The sequence below is a fragment of the Odontesthes bonariensis genome, chromosome 3, assembly GCF_027942865.1.
Source record: "Odontesthes bonariensis isolate fOdoBon6 chromosome 3, fOdoBon6.hap1, whole genome shotgun sequence".
Taxonomy (NCBI): Eukaryota; Metazoa; Chordata; class Actinopteri; order Atheriniformes; family Atherinopsidae; genus Odontesthes; species Odontesthes bonariensis.
Window position 1 is genome coordinate 36,460,595 of NC_134508.1, and position 17,255 is coordinate 36,477,849.

General features: G+C 39.2%; 1 protein-coding gene across 1 annotated transcript in view; it reads right to left on the minus strand.

Annotated features, from left to right (window-relative positions):
• The window catches only part of LOC142377500 (plexin-A2-like), a 78,583-nt gene that overhangs the window by 32,044 nt on the left and 29,284 nt on the right, over window positions 1-17,255 (minus strand). Inside the window, exons 4-8 of the mRNA XM_075461663.1 lie at window positions 16,697-16,831; window positions 5,046-5,146; window positions 2,897-3,020; window positions 2,014-2,167; window positions 1,556-1,652 (exon numbers count right to left, since the gene is read on the minus strand). Of these exons, the coding sequence (XP_075317778.1) occupies window positions 1,556-1,652; window positions 2,014-2,167; window positions 2,897-3,020; window positions 5,046-5,146; window positions 16,697-16,831 (611 nt within the window). The remainder of the gene's footprint in view (window positions 1-1,555; window positions 1,653-2,013; window positions 2,168-2,896; window positions 3,021-5,045; window positions 5,147-16,696; window positions 16,832-17,255) is intronic.

Consider the following 17,255-nt stretch of genomic DNA (forward strand, 5'->3'; position numbering starts at 1 on the left):
TTCAGACCAGCTGTTCTATCGTGGTTCCAGAGACACAGTGGTGTCAAAATTTTAATTCAAAGGTCAAATATAGCTGCAAGCAGCGATGTGGGGGTCCTAGCAGAATTGCTCAATAGGCAAGGCTTGGGCTGCTCAGGAAGGCGTCGTGAGGCCATGCACCAAGTTTGGCATCGCAGAGATACGGCCTAACGTCTTGTTTGCGTATGGGCGTGGAGTTTGATTGGCTGCCACATGCAAATGGAAGTGAAATGAAAAAATCCACATGATAACTTTGGTGCGGCTTGGTCTGAAGAGTCTATGTGCGAAGTCCCGTGGAGATTGGCCAATAGGCGTGGCCTGAAATGCTTTTTGAAGGTTTTCGATTTAATTCAAAATGGCGGAAAATCCAACATGGCGCAGATGACGTCATGATGTGCTCTGACCTCGTCTGCATCCAGGGATTCAATTGGTACATTATTTGTGAAATTTGGCCCAAGGGGTCCAAAGATATGAGTAAAAATGCATTTTGGCTACATATAGCGCCACCTATAGGCCAATTGTCACCAAACTTCTTGGGCCACTTACCGTAGTAGTCTTGACTCTGTGTTATAAGTTTGACGTCATAACATCCAATGGTTGCCAAGATATGGCCTCACTTCCAGTTTGGCGGCGTCAACCTCGAGTTTGATTGGCTTTTATGGAAAATTGGAAGCCTGATTAAAAATTCCACATGATAACTTTTGTGCGGCTTGGTCTTAAGAGTCTATGTGCCAAGTTTCGTGAAAATTGGACAATCTCTGTGACCTGAAATCCTTTTTTAAGGTTTTTGATAAAATTCAAAATGGCGGAAAATCTAGGCATACGCAAATTGATCCAAGGATTCCAACGATGCCTCATTTGTGAAATTTAGACCAAGTAGTCCAAAGTTATTAGGCTAAATGCACTTTGGTGTGTTGGTGGCGCTAGAGAGTAAGCTCTTGGGGCATGAAAATTCTTGAGTTTTAATTTGGCACTTGGCTGATTATGTGTGCCAAATTTCACAACTTTTTACCATAGCGTTCTAGGGGCTGCCATAGACTTCAATTGCAGCGGAAACGGATCAATAATAATAGGAAAAGCTACTAACACAATGGGTTCCTGCAGCTTCGCTGCTAGGACCCACAATAAAAGGTTGCATTCGAGGAAAGAGAAACACAAATGGTTTTCTTCCTAAGTTACAGCAACCTTAGAAATTACAGTTAAATTTAAAGCATATTTCATGGTAGAAGAATATATACAAGGAAGAATTCTGAATTAGCATGAGTGTGTTCTTAAAAAAGCTGTTGTTAGCTGTAGAAGTAAGCCCACAAACTGCCACTTAAAGCAAAGTAGAAATAAACAGGCCATGACAAATGCATCATGTTGATTTAAATTAAACCTGACAGATAAATTGAACTCAGAGGTTATCTAACAGCACGATCTTAAGTGGGGTTGTGAGCATCAGTACATCATTGCTCTAAATTAAGTTGTGCTCCTCCATCTATTGAACAAATCAAAGGAGGCGGTGGTAGGGAGGGGGAGGGGCAGCTGCACTCACATTTGATGTGTGCTGCAGTTGTAGAACTTCACCTCCGTGCTGGCAACCATTTGACCCGTCTCCTTTGAATTCAAACGAAGCTCTACGCCAGCCCAGTCTGTAAGAGAGTGGGCGACCAGATAGCGTGATTAGTGAAAGGGTGGCAAGAGCAAGGGGGGAAATTTGAGAATTTATGAGTGAGAGACAAAAAAAGGATGAGAAAATAAAAAATAAAAATTTGCGAAGAAAAGTCCAAATAAGAATCATATTAAGATAAGAATGCCATTCTTGTGCTTACCAAATTTATTGTGTAAATGATAAATTTTTGACAGTAAATAAAAAAAAAATAATTTTTTTTCTAGAGTCTGAAATAATGATATTGAAAGCCTTTTACTTGGCATTCACCTCAACCTCAATTTGTAAAGTTTTGTACTATGTAGCTTTAACTTTTGCTCTTCCGACCTGATATCCGCCCTCACCTTGTCCCTGTGGTATCTGAGGGACCTCCTTCCCAGCTGGGGAAAGACACATTACTCTGTTCCCGTTGACGTGACCCTCTGCTTGAGCCTGCCGGCCGAATGAACAGGTGATTCCAGCAGAAAGATCTGGAATATTATTCACCTCCAGCAGGAGCTAAAAGAAAGCAGAGGGAAGGTTTAACAAGATGCTGCACTGCTGTTGAGAAAAGTCACGCTGTCTTAGCATTTCTATTTACCGTAGTATACTGAATATGTTGTAACTAAGTTAAAAGTATAGCTTTAGTAAATACCATTTTGAGAAATACACTTATTTATTGGTTTGCTTAAGGCAAATACTTACCCATTTTTATAGTCAGTATATTCAGTTTTTAATGTACAAGTAATACCTGGTAAGACTAGCCTAACATACTGCTTGGAAAATGATTAAAAAAACAACCCGGCTTTGGTTCAAAGATAGCCAAACTTCACCTTATAGCAACTCTCAAACTCAGCATTAAACATTCTGTATCTTATTTGTCAATCTAAGTAAACGTGGGAGTTGTGGTTTTACGGAAATATACAGGCTAGATTTTTTTAATTTCTTTATTGTTTGGATGTTTTCCAGTCTTTGTGCTTAGCTATACAAACCAGCTCCTGGCTCGAGCCTTTCGCCAGGCATCAAATTTATCTACCTTCCCCCAATACATTTATTTAAACCAAAATAAATACCGTGGAAGCCCCACGGGGAGAATCACCCTCCTGTCTGACTCTGCCTCTCAGAAAACTAATCTCTCTCAGGCTTACACTTACTGTATATGTAGCTACTCACAGTGATTGCTCATAAACACTGGCATTGTTAGTGGACTGACAGTGCAGTGATTGGTGGGATGATAAGCAGACTCACAGGGACACTATGTGCTGATACAGCGATACTGTCCGGGTGAGCAATAACCTTCACACAGCGGTCAATGTCGGTCGCAAAACGAAAACTCTCCTCTGCCCGCAGGCACCGATCCCTCCTCGAGCACCTGTGGAAAAACAAGCCGTTGAGTTAAAAAAGTGTGAAAAAGTGCAGCAAGTTTTATGATGAAATTCTTCTTTTTTCTATATAAATGATATAGCTATGTCATTTATATATGTCTAGTGCCTAGTTTATTTACTTATTTTCTCTACTACTCTTTGCACCAATCACCAAAACAAATTTATTATATGTGAAAACCTACTTTGCAATAAAACTGATTCTTATGGATTACCATGTGTCAAGAGGATGAATCTCTATGAAATAGATGTAAAAACTGTAATAGCATAACAACTGATCACAGCTTCACAGAGCTGCTAGCACAGCTGTGGACCAGCATGCAAACAAAATGCAAAATACCAATGTTTACATGAAACCTGCAGGAACCAATGACTCTGTCTGGCCATACTATAAAGTATCAACAAATATTTTCTCAATATTTTTAATGATTATATTACTCAAAACAGTTTCTGAATCAGTCAAATGCTTTTTAAATTAACCACAAGATTGAATTGCATTTTTCACTTTGCTCTTTTTTTTCCAGAGCAAATCACAGAGCAGTGATAGAATAGGCTTAAACTTGTAGGTCTCACAATGCAATTAAAAGTAAGAAGTGAAAGGGTTGGCAGTGTCGCGTGAACTTGTAGAAAGACATGGGGAATGGAAAAGACTTCTGATACAATTTTTCCAGTTAAATTTTTGTTTGCTTAAATTGCCTTTTGTTGCACCTCCTGAAAGAGTTAAAAGAATGCCGAGGCCTCTGCTGTAATTATCGCTCAATACAAAGGTGGATAGGAAACGCAGTGGCAGCTGTTGCTGTCTCGGCTCGGCTCCTTGAGGCGGGCCGTAGCCACGGGAGTATAGATGGTCACCTTCTGACCGCTCATCAGCTGAAGTGCCTTAGAAAAAAAAAGGTGCCTTTTATCTCTGACTGTCTTTCATTGCCTTTTATTTTCAGCTCTTTCATTCCCCGTGTTTTGTCTGATCGAACCATTTGTTCCATTTTCCTTCAGGCTTTTTTACATGTTAACAAACACCCCTCCTACCAACGCTATTAGAGAGGTGCTTTGGTGCACTACGCCAAGGGTGGGAAAGAGAAATCCTGAAAGCAGTCAACATGACACTGTGAGAGTCATTCAGAGAGCTGAAAAAGACCTCACTCTGGATTTAATCAGACAGAAAAACAAAGCAGCTTCATTCTGCAGTTTGAGGGGTGCAGTTTGGTTAATGGAGGGAACGGCAGACTATCTTCTTTCTGATAAGTGTAAGGCATTAATTTAGATAAAGAGTGTAATGAGACTTGCAGACAAAGTGAGAATTAAAGAAAAAAGGGGAAAAAAACAACTGTTTAAGGAGGTAATTTAGATTACAAAATGTGTTATTTTTACTCAACACTTCGCTGCCAGTTTGATAAAACTGAGAGCTGGAATTTGAATAATACTGATCATCATCAAGATATTGCAAAGCTCAAATTCAGATGTGAAATGATGAGACTGGGATAAATCCCCGGCTGAGGTCAGCTTCAAACATAGCGGCTGGTTCAGAAACACAGGCTTTTAATCTTCTGAATCCCCTCTGCTCCATATCGAGGTGTTATGCAAGCTAACCTGAGGTCAGATAATTAAGATGGAGGAGATAAGCTTGCTCCATCAGGTCCAAAATGTTCCCCGGGTATGTAGAGGTGCAGTTGGAACACCCGCTGCGACTGCAAAGCTAATCCCTCCCTCCTCTATTAACACTAGTTGTCCTCTCGCTTGGCAGACAATAAGGTCTGGTGGCCATGCAGTTTCTGTGCTATTTAAGAGGCATCATACTATCCAGCAACCACTTCTGTTTGTCCCGCCAGCTGTTGTTAATGGTGAACTCCAGGGAGAATAATAAGAGTGTCACATTAAAACGCACAAATTGTATGACTACACGGTTAATCTCAATCAAAGCTCTCTGCAAGCAGTTTGGTTTACAGTGACGTTGTTTTAATCCTTCTGCTTTGATGAGTGTATGTGGGCTTTAGAGAAGATAAAGGCAAAAGACTCACATGTTATACAGGACACACCAGCCACAGTGGGGGTCACCAGAGCTCAGACACTCAGCACATGTACTGTACTGCTCACAGGCCTCTACAGGGACCTGGACCACCTGAACCAGAGGAATGACAAAAAGAGTTCAAAGTGAAATGACACAATAGATGAAAACAACTAAAACATTTTCAAGGAACACTTAACACACTTTTTTGGTGTTTACAATGATACATTTGTTATTTACAAAGTAAATCTGGGGGATTTTGCCTTTACAGAAAACACTGTAACAGAAAAAGAGAAAATGGCATCTAACACTGGCCTTGTTGATATTGAACCATGTGCACCAGTATGTTTCCCAAGCCACCATGATTCTCAAAACATTTAGTTTTATACAAAGCATCCACTAAAGCTTCCTTTAGATAGACTTGATGTTCATGTCTCAGTCCTAAATTGCATTTTATTCTATGTCACTTATTAAGTAGCTGAATATGACAAAGGTAGGAATTAGGACAACAAATTGTGTGACAAAAAAACTCAGAAGTTATCACAAGGAATATGCACTTTTGGCAAGTGAAACTGAATTATATTATCAGATTTCACACAGACATCCTGAAATTTAAATGAATGTTTGCAATAAGCTATTATATGCTAAAGAATACAGAACATGAGTTAAGCTCCCATTTAACTAGCAAAAGTATCATTAGCCTTTTATCTAATGTAACACATCTGAATAGTTCACAGGGTTAGGTTTTATTTCTTTTCATAGATTCACTGCTATTAAATGAGCTTTAAGTTGAACACAAATGTGACCACCCTTTTCTGAATTCAGGCTAAAATATTGTTACATTTCTTGAACTTCAACTTGTCGATGCTGACACCCTATTTTCCTGGCTGGTCACATACATGGCATTGTGCGATGATGTGGTCAACAGAGAAGAGGCACTGCCATCTCAAACAAGAACCTTTTAGAAACACTTCTGAAAACTTGAGCACATACTGCCACTTGAAAAAAAGCTGTTTACATGTAGAAATGACTGCCTGTGAGCCTCTCCACCCTTAATGGTGCTGCACTCAAATTTGCTGCTTTGTTGACCTGCATTGTCTAGAAATACGGCAGCCACATGAGGATGTAAAGTAACAGAATGAATGTTATTGCCTGAATATAATATAATATAGAAACATTTTACCAATAAAAACATCCACGGGTGTAATCATCATTATTTGGATAAGTCATAATTATTGCCTTTTTTGTTACAGTAACTGATAGCCCTTGCCTTTATTTGTGAATTGATAATGCAACTCCCTTACACACAAGTATACCCAATGGTGTATTTATCATCCATGGAATACTCCTACATTATAACAAAGAGAAAAAATTGGTACGAAACACTTTCACTGTATTTGACATGTTCAGTTCCAAACTCTTGTGTCAAAAGTTTTAAATGGCTGCCTTTGAAAAGGAAAACAATCCCTCTTTTTTATTCCAGTGTTTAATATAAATTACTATTGTGGGTTTGCTCACATGAGGAACTGTCATATTTTTACTCTTAGATGTCATCATAGGCCACACGAAACTATATCAGGAGTAATCATGCAGCAATTTTCTTATTTAATTTTTCCTCATAATTAATTTTCTTACAGTACCAGAGTAAGATGATTTTTGGAACACCCTGTATAGGTTTATGCTATTTTCAGCACACACAGGCAAGAAGACATCCTGACAGTCACACATCCACAAACTCTGCTACTGCATGAAGGCAAAGAATAAGCTCTCCATTAGTTGCTGCATGAGTCGCTGCTGTTGCACCAGCCCTGCATACAAAACCAGTTGGAGCAGCCGCCTGAGCCGGGCTATTTTCTATTTGGTTATTACTCTAGGTCTGGACATATGATGCAAGCAATTTCCTGATGTAAGCAATCACAAATGAAGAGTGGATTATGGATTAGTGTGTCTCCGTTGCTCTTGATAGCATAAGTGGGTGCTCTCTCAGGTCTGTGTTGGCAAAATGGATTATCTGCTGCTCCCTACAAATAACTTTATTTTCTCCAGCAGTTCAGAACCCGTTTGGTGCATTCCATTAGCAAAATGATTTTGTGGAACGGGAGGGGCTGAGGCCTCTAATCCATGACCTGTTGTGGTTCAGAGCTCAACTAAACTAAGGGTCCGTTTATACTAATCTGTTTCTATATCGTTTCTATCGCGGATGCACTGTCCATTTACATTAAAATACTGGAATACGACTTCATAGGTGGAAGGATTCAAAGACGCCCACGAAAAGCATTCACATACGATGCTGATTTTAGCAGTTGTAAACGGTGAGAAACGAGGATCCGCAGGGCTGAGCTCTATACTGCGGATGTCAAGTCAAGTCAAGTCAAGTCAAATTTATTCATAAAGCACATTTAAAACAACCACAGTTGACCAAAGTGCTGAACAGAAGTAAAAGCAAATAAAACAAAACAACAATAAAAAAACAACAGAGGGAATAAAAACATACAACATTAAAAAGAAAATAGAGAGTAGGGAGATAGAGAGAAGGAGAGAGAGCCAAGAATCAACTGGTAGGGAATGCCAAAGAGTACAAATGGGTTTTCAGATGCTTTTTAAAATGTTCCACCGACTGAGCAGCCCTAACGTGGGAAGGCAGGCCGTTCCACAGAGACAGAGCCACGACTGCGAAAGCTCGGTCCCCTCGAGTCGAGAGCCTAGATCTAGGTACCACCAGGAGCATCTGGTTTGCGGACCGAAGTGCCCTGGCAGGGTTGTGTAGCTGCAGAAGCTCAGATAAGTAGGGTGGTGCCAACCCATTCATACATTTAAAAGCAATTAATAAAATTTTGAACTGAATCCTAAAATTAACTGGCAGCCAATGCAAAGAGGCAAGGATGGGCGTGATGTGCTCACTCCTCCTCCTACCCGTGAGCAAGCAGGCAGCAGCATTTTGCACAACCTGCAGCCGGCGCAGTGCTGCCTGGTCAAGGCCAATAAGCAGGGAGTTGCAGTAATCTAAGCGCGCCGTGATAAACGTGTGGATCAGCCTTTTCAGGACATTCCCCGGAAGGTAAGCTTTAGCTTTAGCCAGCAGCCGCAATTCAAAGAAGCTTGCCTTGACTACAGACGATATTTGTATATCAAACTTAAAATTACTTTCTAGAATGACACCAAGATTCCTAGCAAAGGGACGACAATAAAACTTAAGGGAGCCAATGGCCCTGTCATGGCCATCAAGGAGATTTTGCTGGCCAAATAAAATGATTTCTGTTTTGCTTTTATTCAAGGACAGACAATTTATCTCCATCCAGGTCCGGATATCATTAAGACAATCCAGCAAAGCCTGAACAGAGGTCTGCTCGTTCATCTTTAGGGGCAAATAGATCTGAACATCATAAGCAAAACAGTGAAAGGAGATGTTATATTTTCTAAAAATTGACCCCAGTGGCAACATATATAACGAGAAGCGGAGGGGACCTAAAACAGAACCTTGCAGCACTCCACAGTTTAGTGGGGAAGTGGCCGAGGAGTACTGGCCCAGGTGGACAGAGAAGCTCCTGTCTGAGAGATAAGATTGAAACCATTTCAGAGCAGTGCCTCTAATGCCCACACAAGTGTTTAGTCGAGCCAGAAGAATTTTATGGTCCACTGTATCAAAGGCTGCTGTAAGATCTAAAAGGACCAGGACAGCAGAGTTACCAGAGTCAGCTGTCAAAAGAAGGTCATTAAAAATCTTTAAAAGTGCTCTTTCAGTGCTATGGCGGGACTTGAACCCAAACTGGAACTTCTCGGAAATACCGTTTTCCAGAATAAAGGACTGAAGTTGTACACAAACCACCTTCTCCAAGACCTTCGAAAGAAAAGGAAGCTTGGAAATGGGCCTAAAGTTTGACAGGATTGTTTGGTCTAGGTTATGCTTCTTAATGAGGGGCTGAACCACAGCATGTTTTAAAGCAGCCAGGACACAGCCGGCCCTTAAAGGACAAGACCGTTTTTTTGACATTGGGCCCTTGATTTCACATTATAACATGATGTTCTACTCACCCCAGCTTGTTGTTGGTAATTTGGAGCTGTTCCGAAGTTATTCGAGAGGCGTCTGGCTGCTCTCTTGAGATATTCGGCCATGAAAAGGTTTCCTATGGGCAATGTTATACAGGCACAAACTATGCTGTTTATAATTTATTAATTACTGTACACTAGCACTGATAACGTGGAGGTGCGTCGCTTACTTAAAAAAATCCGGGTTACTGTAATTTTGAATTTTAGCCGAATGAATAAATAGGCAGCAGGTCTGTGGGCTGTCTGTGGTAGTAGCACAACGATGACGTCAGTAACACCCACTTTACGACAAAAATTCAAAATTACAGTAACCCGGATTTCGTGGACCAAGTTGTTGTTGCCGAAGAATAAATAATAAATAATAAAGCATAATAAATAATAAAGCAAGGGAGATCATGTGATGTGATGGCTGATTAGTCATGTGACTAGCGAATCAGCCGATCCCCGTTTGTGTGTAAATGTAAATAGTTTGCAAGACGCCGACACGAAGAAATGGTGAAATGAATTAATTAATTAAGTAATTAAGTTGGTTGGTCTATGGCCGTTAGGCAACATGACCTTTGCAAGGGGAGTGCTTTGGGTCCGCATTCTGCTGCCTTGTGAAGCTTGATCTGCACGTTGGGCTTGATTTGTTAAGTGGAACTGACCTGAGAGTTCATCGAGCTGTATTCAGCTGAAAACAAGGTCTAAAGATGAAAAAATAAATAAAATAAACAAAATAAGCTGTTTAGTATTTATCAGTCTCCCTAACTGTCACGTAGATACGATATTATTGTTAACGTGTGGAACTATCTTCATCACAAACCAAATTAATTTTGAACATTGAGTTGCCTGTGGTATGAAATGCGCTATATAAATAAAGATTGATTGATTGATTGATTGATTGATAAATAAAAAAATTTAGCCCTGTAACATCAACTTGCCCCTATCATCACCATCACCCCTATCTCTAGGTAAAAATGAAATAGCAAATGTAACACAAAAAAAATCTATGTTATTTTTAATGGCCTTTGATGAACACCATACAGCGGCATTGCTGTATCGGTAGATTTTACTGGAATCTGAATACTTGTTGTTTGACTTTGCTCAAGTTCAACTTACTGTAACACAGAGTAAATGTTGCTAGTATTTATGTTTCACAGTACAATTGCAATTGTGGTTCTCTAATCTAAGCCTTCATTCATATTTCATGTTGATGCCTCATAAATTATTCATGGTTACACAAAATATTTAGCATTTTTGTTTGTCTTCTGTTTCTTTGAGATGAATTCTTTAGCTAGAACTGATGTTTTTAAGCAAACACAGAAAACAAATGAAAATCCTCCACTCCAGTAAGGCGAAATCAAAGGCTTTTAGCGCGTTTTATCATGGCAGCAGTGTCATTACATCGGCTTCTCTAGCTTTTATAAAATCTATTCATAACATCTGGGATTTTCTTACGCTAATGCCTGAACTTATGACCTTAACAGTTTGCTATCACTTTAACACTTTTATCCAGATTTTCTGGAACTTTACATACACTGTCAGATTGATGTACAGGCATTTACAATTCACTAATGCTGTCATCCTGTGTACTCAGTCTGCACTGGAAAATCCTCTGACTCCACACCACAGTATCATATAATGGCTGAGTATTTTAGCATTTCCTGTGTTTGTGTTGCAAGGACTCAGCAAAGCAGGATTTGTCTTTGTATTCTGTCCCAAATTAAAGACATGGTTGGTAATCCTGTTCAGAAACACATTTTGTAATACTGGGTGAAATGGTCCGTCTATCCTGAGAGAAATCTATACAAGATGTATTTAGAAAAAGGGACGAAAATAATCAGACCTCTGTGGCAGCTGCAGGACTGAGAAAAAGCTGACCAAGGAGCGCCTACAAAAAACCAATCAGATGCCTCTGCTTTCTGCCTACGCCCCCCTCTGTCGGCTCCCTGCTCCGTGTGCGCACGCGGTTCTACCGGCTTTGGATGAAGCACTGACGGAATGGGGGGGGGGGGGGGCTTAGAGGAGGGGACACTTTTGAATCTTGCTAGCTCTCTTGCTAGCTCTCTAGGATTACCTACCATAGCTTTAATCTTTTTTTTTAAAACTTGTTTTTAAACATAAAAAACTCTGCTCACTATTCTGAAACCAAACGATAGGATTTAAAAGCACATACATACACACAAAAACTTGAGACAAAATTTGATACAGAATAGTAAGACAAATTTTGGCTGACATTTTAACGGACCAAAGATTATCTAAAAATACATTATGCATGATTCTTTTTAATGCAGATTCTGCTTGAATATGAATTCCTCACAGCGTGGCCTGTAAAATGTGTGACATTTTACAAATCAATTGTTCAATTTTAGAATGTTAAGTATCAGTGATTGTACTTCAGTAGAGTAATCCATTTCAAAATAATCAAAACAGTTTCTCACTAACGTTATTATTTGAACTCATATGTTATTTGACATTTCTCTGATTACTTTCTCTCTTCAGCTCATGTATGCCACACAGCATTGATTCCAACGCAGAAGTATGTGTGTAAATCACAAGTTGTGATGAGTTGACTGAGAGAGGATCAAAATGCACAACATCAAGGAGGAATTAAGTGGGGGTTCTGTTCTTTGTACATTACTTAAAAGGACAAAAATCAACTACTTCAGCTCCTCCTGGGTATACTAATCTTGTTTTTGAATCCACTTGAAAATATGATTGATAGAGCTGGATGTAATCATTCAAGATTGGAAGTGCTCAAGTGGTCAGTCAGCACAGTTACACGAAACTAGCAAAAAAAATAATAAATTACTGTGTTGTTACATTCATCCTTCTTTAGATCCATTTCATATACCAGCTTAATCCAACTGAGGGTCACAGGTAGGGGTGTGCAAAATAATCGTCATGACGATGCATCGCGATTCTAATTTTCGCGATCTACTGCATCGATTCTGGACGCCAAGTATCGATTATTTAAAAAAAAAAAAATATATATATATATATATATATTTTTTTTTTTTTTTTTTTATGCCTTTAATGATAGGACACATGTAATTGATACATTTCGCTGCAAGGGAAGTTTGCAATATATATATATTTTTATAGTTTTATAAAGCCTATGCACTTTTTTTGTCTGTACTGATCATCCCTATTTTGTTATTTTAAGTTTTATAAATCCTATGCAGTTTTTGTGATGAGTGTGTCCAGTAATAGTAATATTTGTGTCCAGTAATGTTTGTTTTAATGGCAATACCTCCAAAAGTTGTTTCAATAAATACAGTTATGAATTGATTTGCTTTGAGTTATGTATCAATTGAAGACACTATCCAGATCATACACAGCCAGTCAGCCACTGGTAATGGCTGTATTTTTTTTTAAAGTATGTTCAGCGAAAATATCGCAATGTATCGCAATAATTCAAGTATCGTGATGCACCGTGATAGAATCGCATCGTGGCATGTGAATCATGATTCGAATCAAATCGTAACTTCTTTGCCAATACCCACCCCTAGTCACAGGGTAGCTGGAGCCTGTCCTAGCTGCCCAAAGTTACATCTTTTCCTTTTTTTTTGTTGGAGCAGTAGTGTATTACCAAATTCCCCATAAAGCTGCTCTCATTCACATTTTTCTGGGTTTTTTCAGACAGCTAAATGAGTCACAAATTGTTAACCAGCCAATTAAGATTATGTCAACTCCCAGTTGCTCAAAGTATTTCCAGGCTGCAGTTCTGCTTTAATAAAATCCTACTTTTATCACCACTATGTTGTCTGGACAGAATCACAAAGTAGATTAAAGACAACATCTGAGCAGAGAATTTGGCTATACTTACATATACAATGATCTCCCATAGAGACCGTTAGAAGTGGCAAAATATCTTCAATGTTTCCTCATACAGCACAGTCCACAGTTTTGCAGCATAAAACATATTTCAGTCAATGAGTCCATTCTGTTCCTGTGTATGTATACTAGGAAGGTTGATGGTCAAATTAAGATGAGCTGTAATGATGTGAGTGGGGGTATAAATACAAGTGCTGATGCTGCCATACAGCAAGGCTTTTATTAGAGGGGTGAATGGAATTCATTAATTTGACAATCACTTAAGGTAATACCAAAAATGTCCCAATCTGGCTACAAATTAAGCAAGAAAGTATACCAGCATCAATAATAATTAACAGTTAGAAATAAAAAAAAAAATAAATAAACCATAGCCTAGTTTTAATTTAAGATTTTAATTTTATGATAATAGAGCATAAAAGGTAGCATAATAGCCTGAGTCAAATTAGGAAAATTTAATTTCAAAAGCACAAAGCCATTGTAGTCTTTGTGCGTTAATTTAGGTAATTATATTATAATATAATAATGAACATTCAAAGCAAAGGGACTACGAAACAGGTTAAGAAGAAATGCAAAAAATATTTTGGACACACCAGGCATGAAGGTTTTTCCACTAATCTATTAGGTCAAATAGCAATTAATGTTATTTCACATGTTGAAGCAATTAGGAAGGGGACAAGATTAAAAAAAAAAAGAAGAAGGATCTCGCTGAGCAGGACTTGATGTCAGCTAAATACTGGGCTGAATAAAAAAAATGGAGGAAGTTGTAAACAAGTCTGACACCCAAACCGTGACACGATGTATGTATAAAGATACAGGGATATGCCAGTTAATTAAAGAAAAAGGATGCAATTTCACTGTAAGGTTGGGTAATAAGGTCTGTGGAGGTGTGGGTGTGAGTTTTTTTTTCTTTTGTATGTGTCTCTGAAACAATTAGGTTTGGTTTCTCTGAGTTACTGCTTCATTGTGAGACTGCTTCAGTCTCAGCCACTTGAGCATTGCTGGTTTCCCTCCTCAGTCTTACTTGTTCAAGCTGGGGAGGATGTTTAAAGTTTGAACACCTTGAGTTTGTCATCACTTCCCAAAATGTGTAGTTTATCATGCTGTTATGCTGAACATCACCCGTTGCGCCTGAGAGCCGGCAATCAAGCAAAGAGGTATAACTGATTATGACTTACAGCAACACATGAGTTGTTTTGCCTCTCAAGCCTGGAGTGATGCCCATGTTGCATCAACATTTTCTAAAAACACTAAAAATGATCATTTTCAAAAGAAATATAGAATGACTTCAGTGAGAAGTCCGTAATTTATAATAAAAGCTGAAAGTTGAACCTATAAAATGATATTTTCTCTTTTTTTAGTTTTACTAAATGCTCACTATTAAAAAGTGTGGACGGTTTCACATTTTCCAGAAAACCCTCGGGTTTTAGTCAAAGCCTGAGGTCTGACTGGGTTAACAGATATTTACATGAAAGTATTGACTGGCATTCTTAATGTACAGCTTCTGCTACTCCAAGCTCTATGGTCGCGGCGTGAGTGCAATCCCACAAAAATAGCATCGAAAATACCTACATATTGACATTTTAACATCAATCTAATCAGGCAGGAATATTAAAACAGTGTCCACTTTCAGCCTTGCATTTCATCTTGTTTTGAAATGATCAACTTGTTTTGGTACAATAGATAGCTTATCTGAGAGAGCTGTGGGGATATGTCAGTAAAACAAACAGGCAAAGGGAAAAATGACAATGCAGAATAAAAAGACAGAGGTAGAGAAAAACAAAGATGTGCTTGGGTGGGATTTCAAGGAATGATTTAGTATTTTACAGAGTGACACTTTGAGAGATTGCCCTGGAAAAACCCTGCAGCAGCTTCCCCTTCTCTAAGGTTTAAAGCCTTAGCCATCACTTCAATGACAGAAGAGCGACACTCAGTGAGTTGTGTGTTTGGATTCTGAGCATTTCTATTCCTAGAAATGATCAAACTAAAGGCACACAGTGAGAAAAAAGCTTTTTTTTTTCACATCAATAATAGCTCCCAAATGGTGTTTTGGTGAGAACAGAGACACACAAAAACACCCATACCCACACATACTGATTCTCCTTTTTTTCTTCTCAGTCTTCATCGTCATGCTAACCCTGCGTGTTTCACCCGGTGGGAGACAGAGTAGCTCATTGTTATTCCACAAGAGTCGGCTGATCTCAGCCAAATCTGTCTGTGCCTTACTCCTCATTCCTCATCATGCCTGTATTGTGTTGCTCCCAGGAATCTGAAAATTGCTCATCTCTGGGATCCACTAGAAATGTGGGAAATCTGTGAGTGATGCCCTCTCCCTTTGAGGATTCCTTACTAGATCTGCAGGAAAGTCTGAATTGGGCAGCTGAACAAAGATGGAGACAGAAAGAGGAAGGCTCTGCTGAAAGCTCATGAGGGCTAGCTGTTTTAATATTACGAGAAAATGCCTAGTCCAGACTGGGTTTGGCTTTTGCCACTGAAGGCGGAGTGAAGAGAGTAGCTTGCAATATCCTTGAAGGAAGCATGCGTCTCTCCTTGAACGACCAGAGCTCATCAATAAGTGATGCCCTGTCTCTTCCAGTCTATCACAAAAGGAGGAGCAGCCTTGATTTGTTTTAGATAAAAGTTCTCAACACAATCCTGTCTTTATTCTCGACTGCTTCCTCGATGACATCCCTTGTTCTTCTAAACTTCATGCCTTTATAGTTTCCCTGTTGTTATTTTATATTCCCGGAAAAGCCACAGAGCCACTCTGAAATAACTGAAACGACTGCAATGGTGCCAGTGCCCTTTGTCGCTCTGTCCTGTGACTCTGGTTCAATACATTCCCGCAGTCAGAGGACAACTGAGAACAGTGACAGGGTTTTTTTTGTTTTTTTTTGGCCACACTGAAACCTAATCCCATTTCACAGTTGCATGCCGCTGTGCCAAAATAATCACTTGATGGGAGTTGAAAGTGATTACCACTGTTCACTCTTATCTCCAATGAGTGCAGAGAATATCATCCAGCAACAACAACAACTGCTCGCCTCTGTGATGCCAGGCCAAATGAGGAGCAGACGAGGGGGGTACAGCCACACAGAAAAAAGCCTCCAGTGCTTTTCTACGGGATGTGTATCTGCAGCACATACAAAAGATACATGTACTGAAAGTCGATTCGCATGGATAAGTAATTAGAGCACGTGTCTATCCCCTTACACACAGCCTACATATTTAATAAACCCTTCTATAGACTATAGACTTTGTGAATTTAAGGGAATTTCCACATTGGGTTTTGGTGAAAATCCATAATCCTCTAGCTGGATTGCAAATAAACAGCATTTATTTCTGATTTATCATATATCAACGTTTTTGTTTTAAAAACCTAAATAGCTCTAATAGTACATTTAATATCTGTGCAGTATAGTCGAAACATTTCCATGTGCAGTATCCCAAAAAACAGAATCCAAACAAATCTCTGAAAAGAAGAATTACTTATTTGTTTTGGGCCTTACTACAAATGTTTGTTTGTCCAATATAGACAAAGACCCAATGCAAAACAAAAATAAAGCAAACAAACTCAAATAATCCATACTGTGCTTTTTTAAAGTAGAGTAACATTTTTAACTCAAACTTTCATGCTACACATTCAGTGTCTCACTCAAGGACACGTCAGGACGCTGAACCGTCGCTGTCAAAGGCTTGAACCCGCAGGCTGGCAGCAAATAGATGCTCACCACTCACTACATCACTGCCCAGCTCATTGTGTCTTCTGACAGCAGCACCAAAATGAGGGCGTTTCCTCACCTGATTGTCAGACATGACATAGAGAGAGTTCCTATCCAGAGAGAAGGCCATGTCCCGGAGGACGGGGCTGCTGTCCATCATCACGGTCACTGTCTCATACAGCACTCCTCCCTCCAGAGCACCGTCCACCCTGATCTGCAGAGACAGAGACAAACAGAGATGAAGAGACAGTTAATTACATGCAACAGGAAGCAGTGACTATGTAGTTACTGTACATTTGTAGAGTACTGTATTGTATCACTTTCCATGCTTTCCTTTGCATCAAAAATGCCAACTTAATAAGAAAAAAGAATATTACTTTCAGTTTTATTACCATCCATATTCAGTTTACATTTTCCAACTTTAAAAAGTAGTAAAACATAACCTTGAGTTTGTGAATTCTTGACATTTCTGATGATTTCAACATCCATAAATTAAAATGTACATAGCATGTACAAGCCTCACATTTTGTTCTTTGAAGATTTATCTGATAATCACAATTCAGTTGTTGGCAAATTCTCCTCAGGTGTTATTCTAGGGTTCTCAGTTTTATCCACTCCTTCCATGTCAGTTCTGGCTG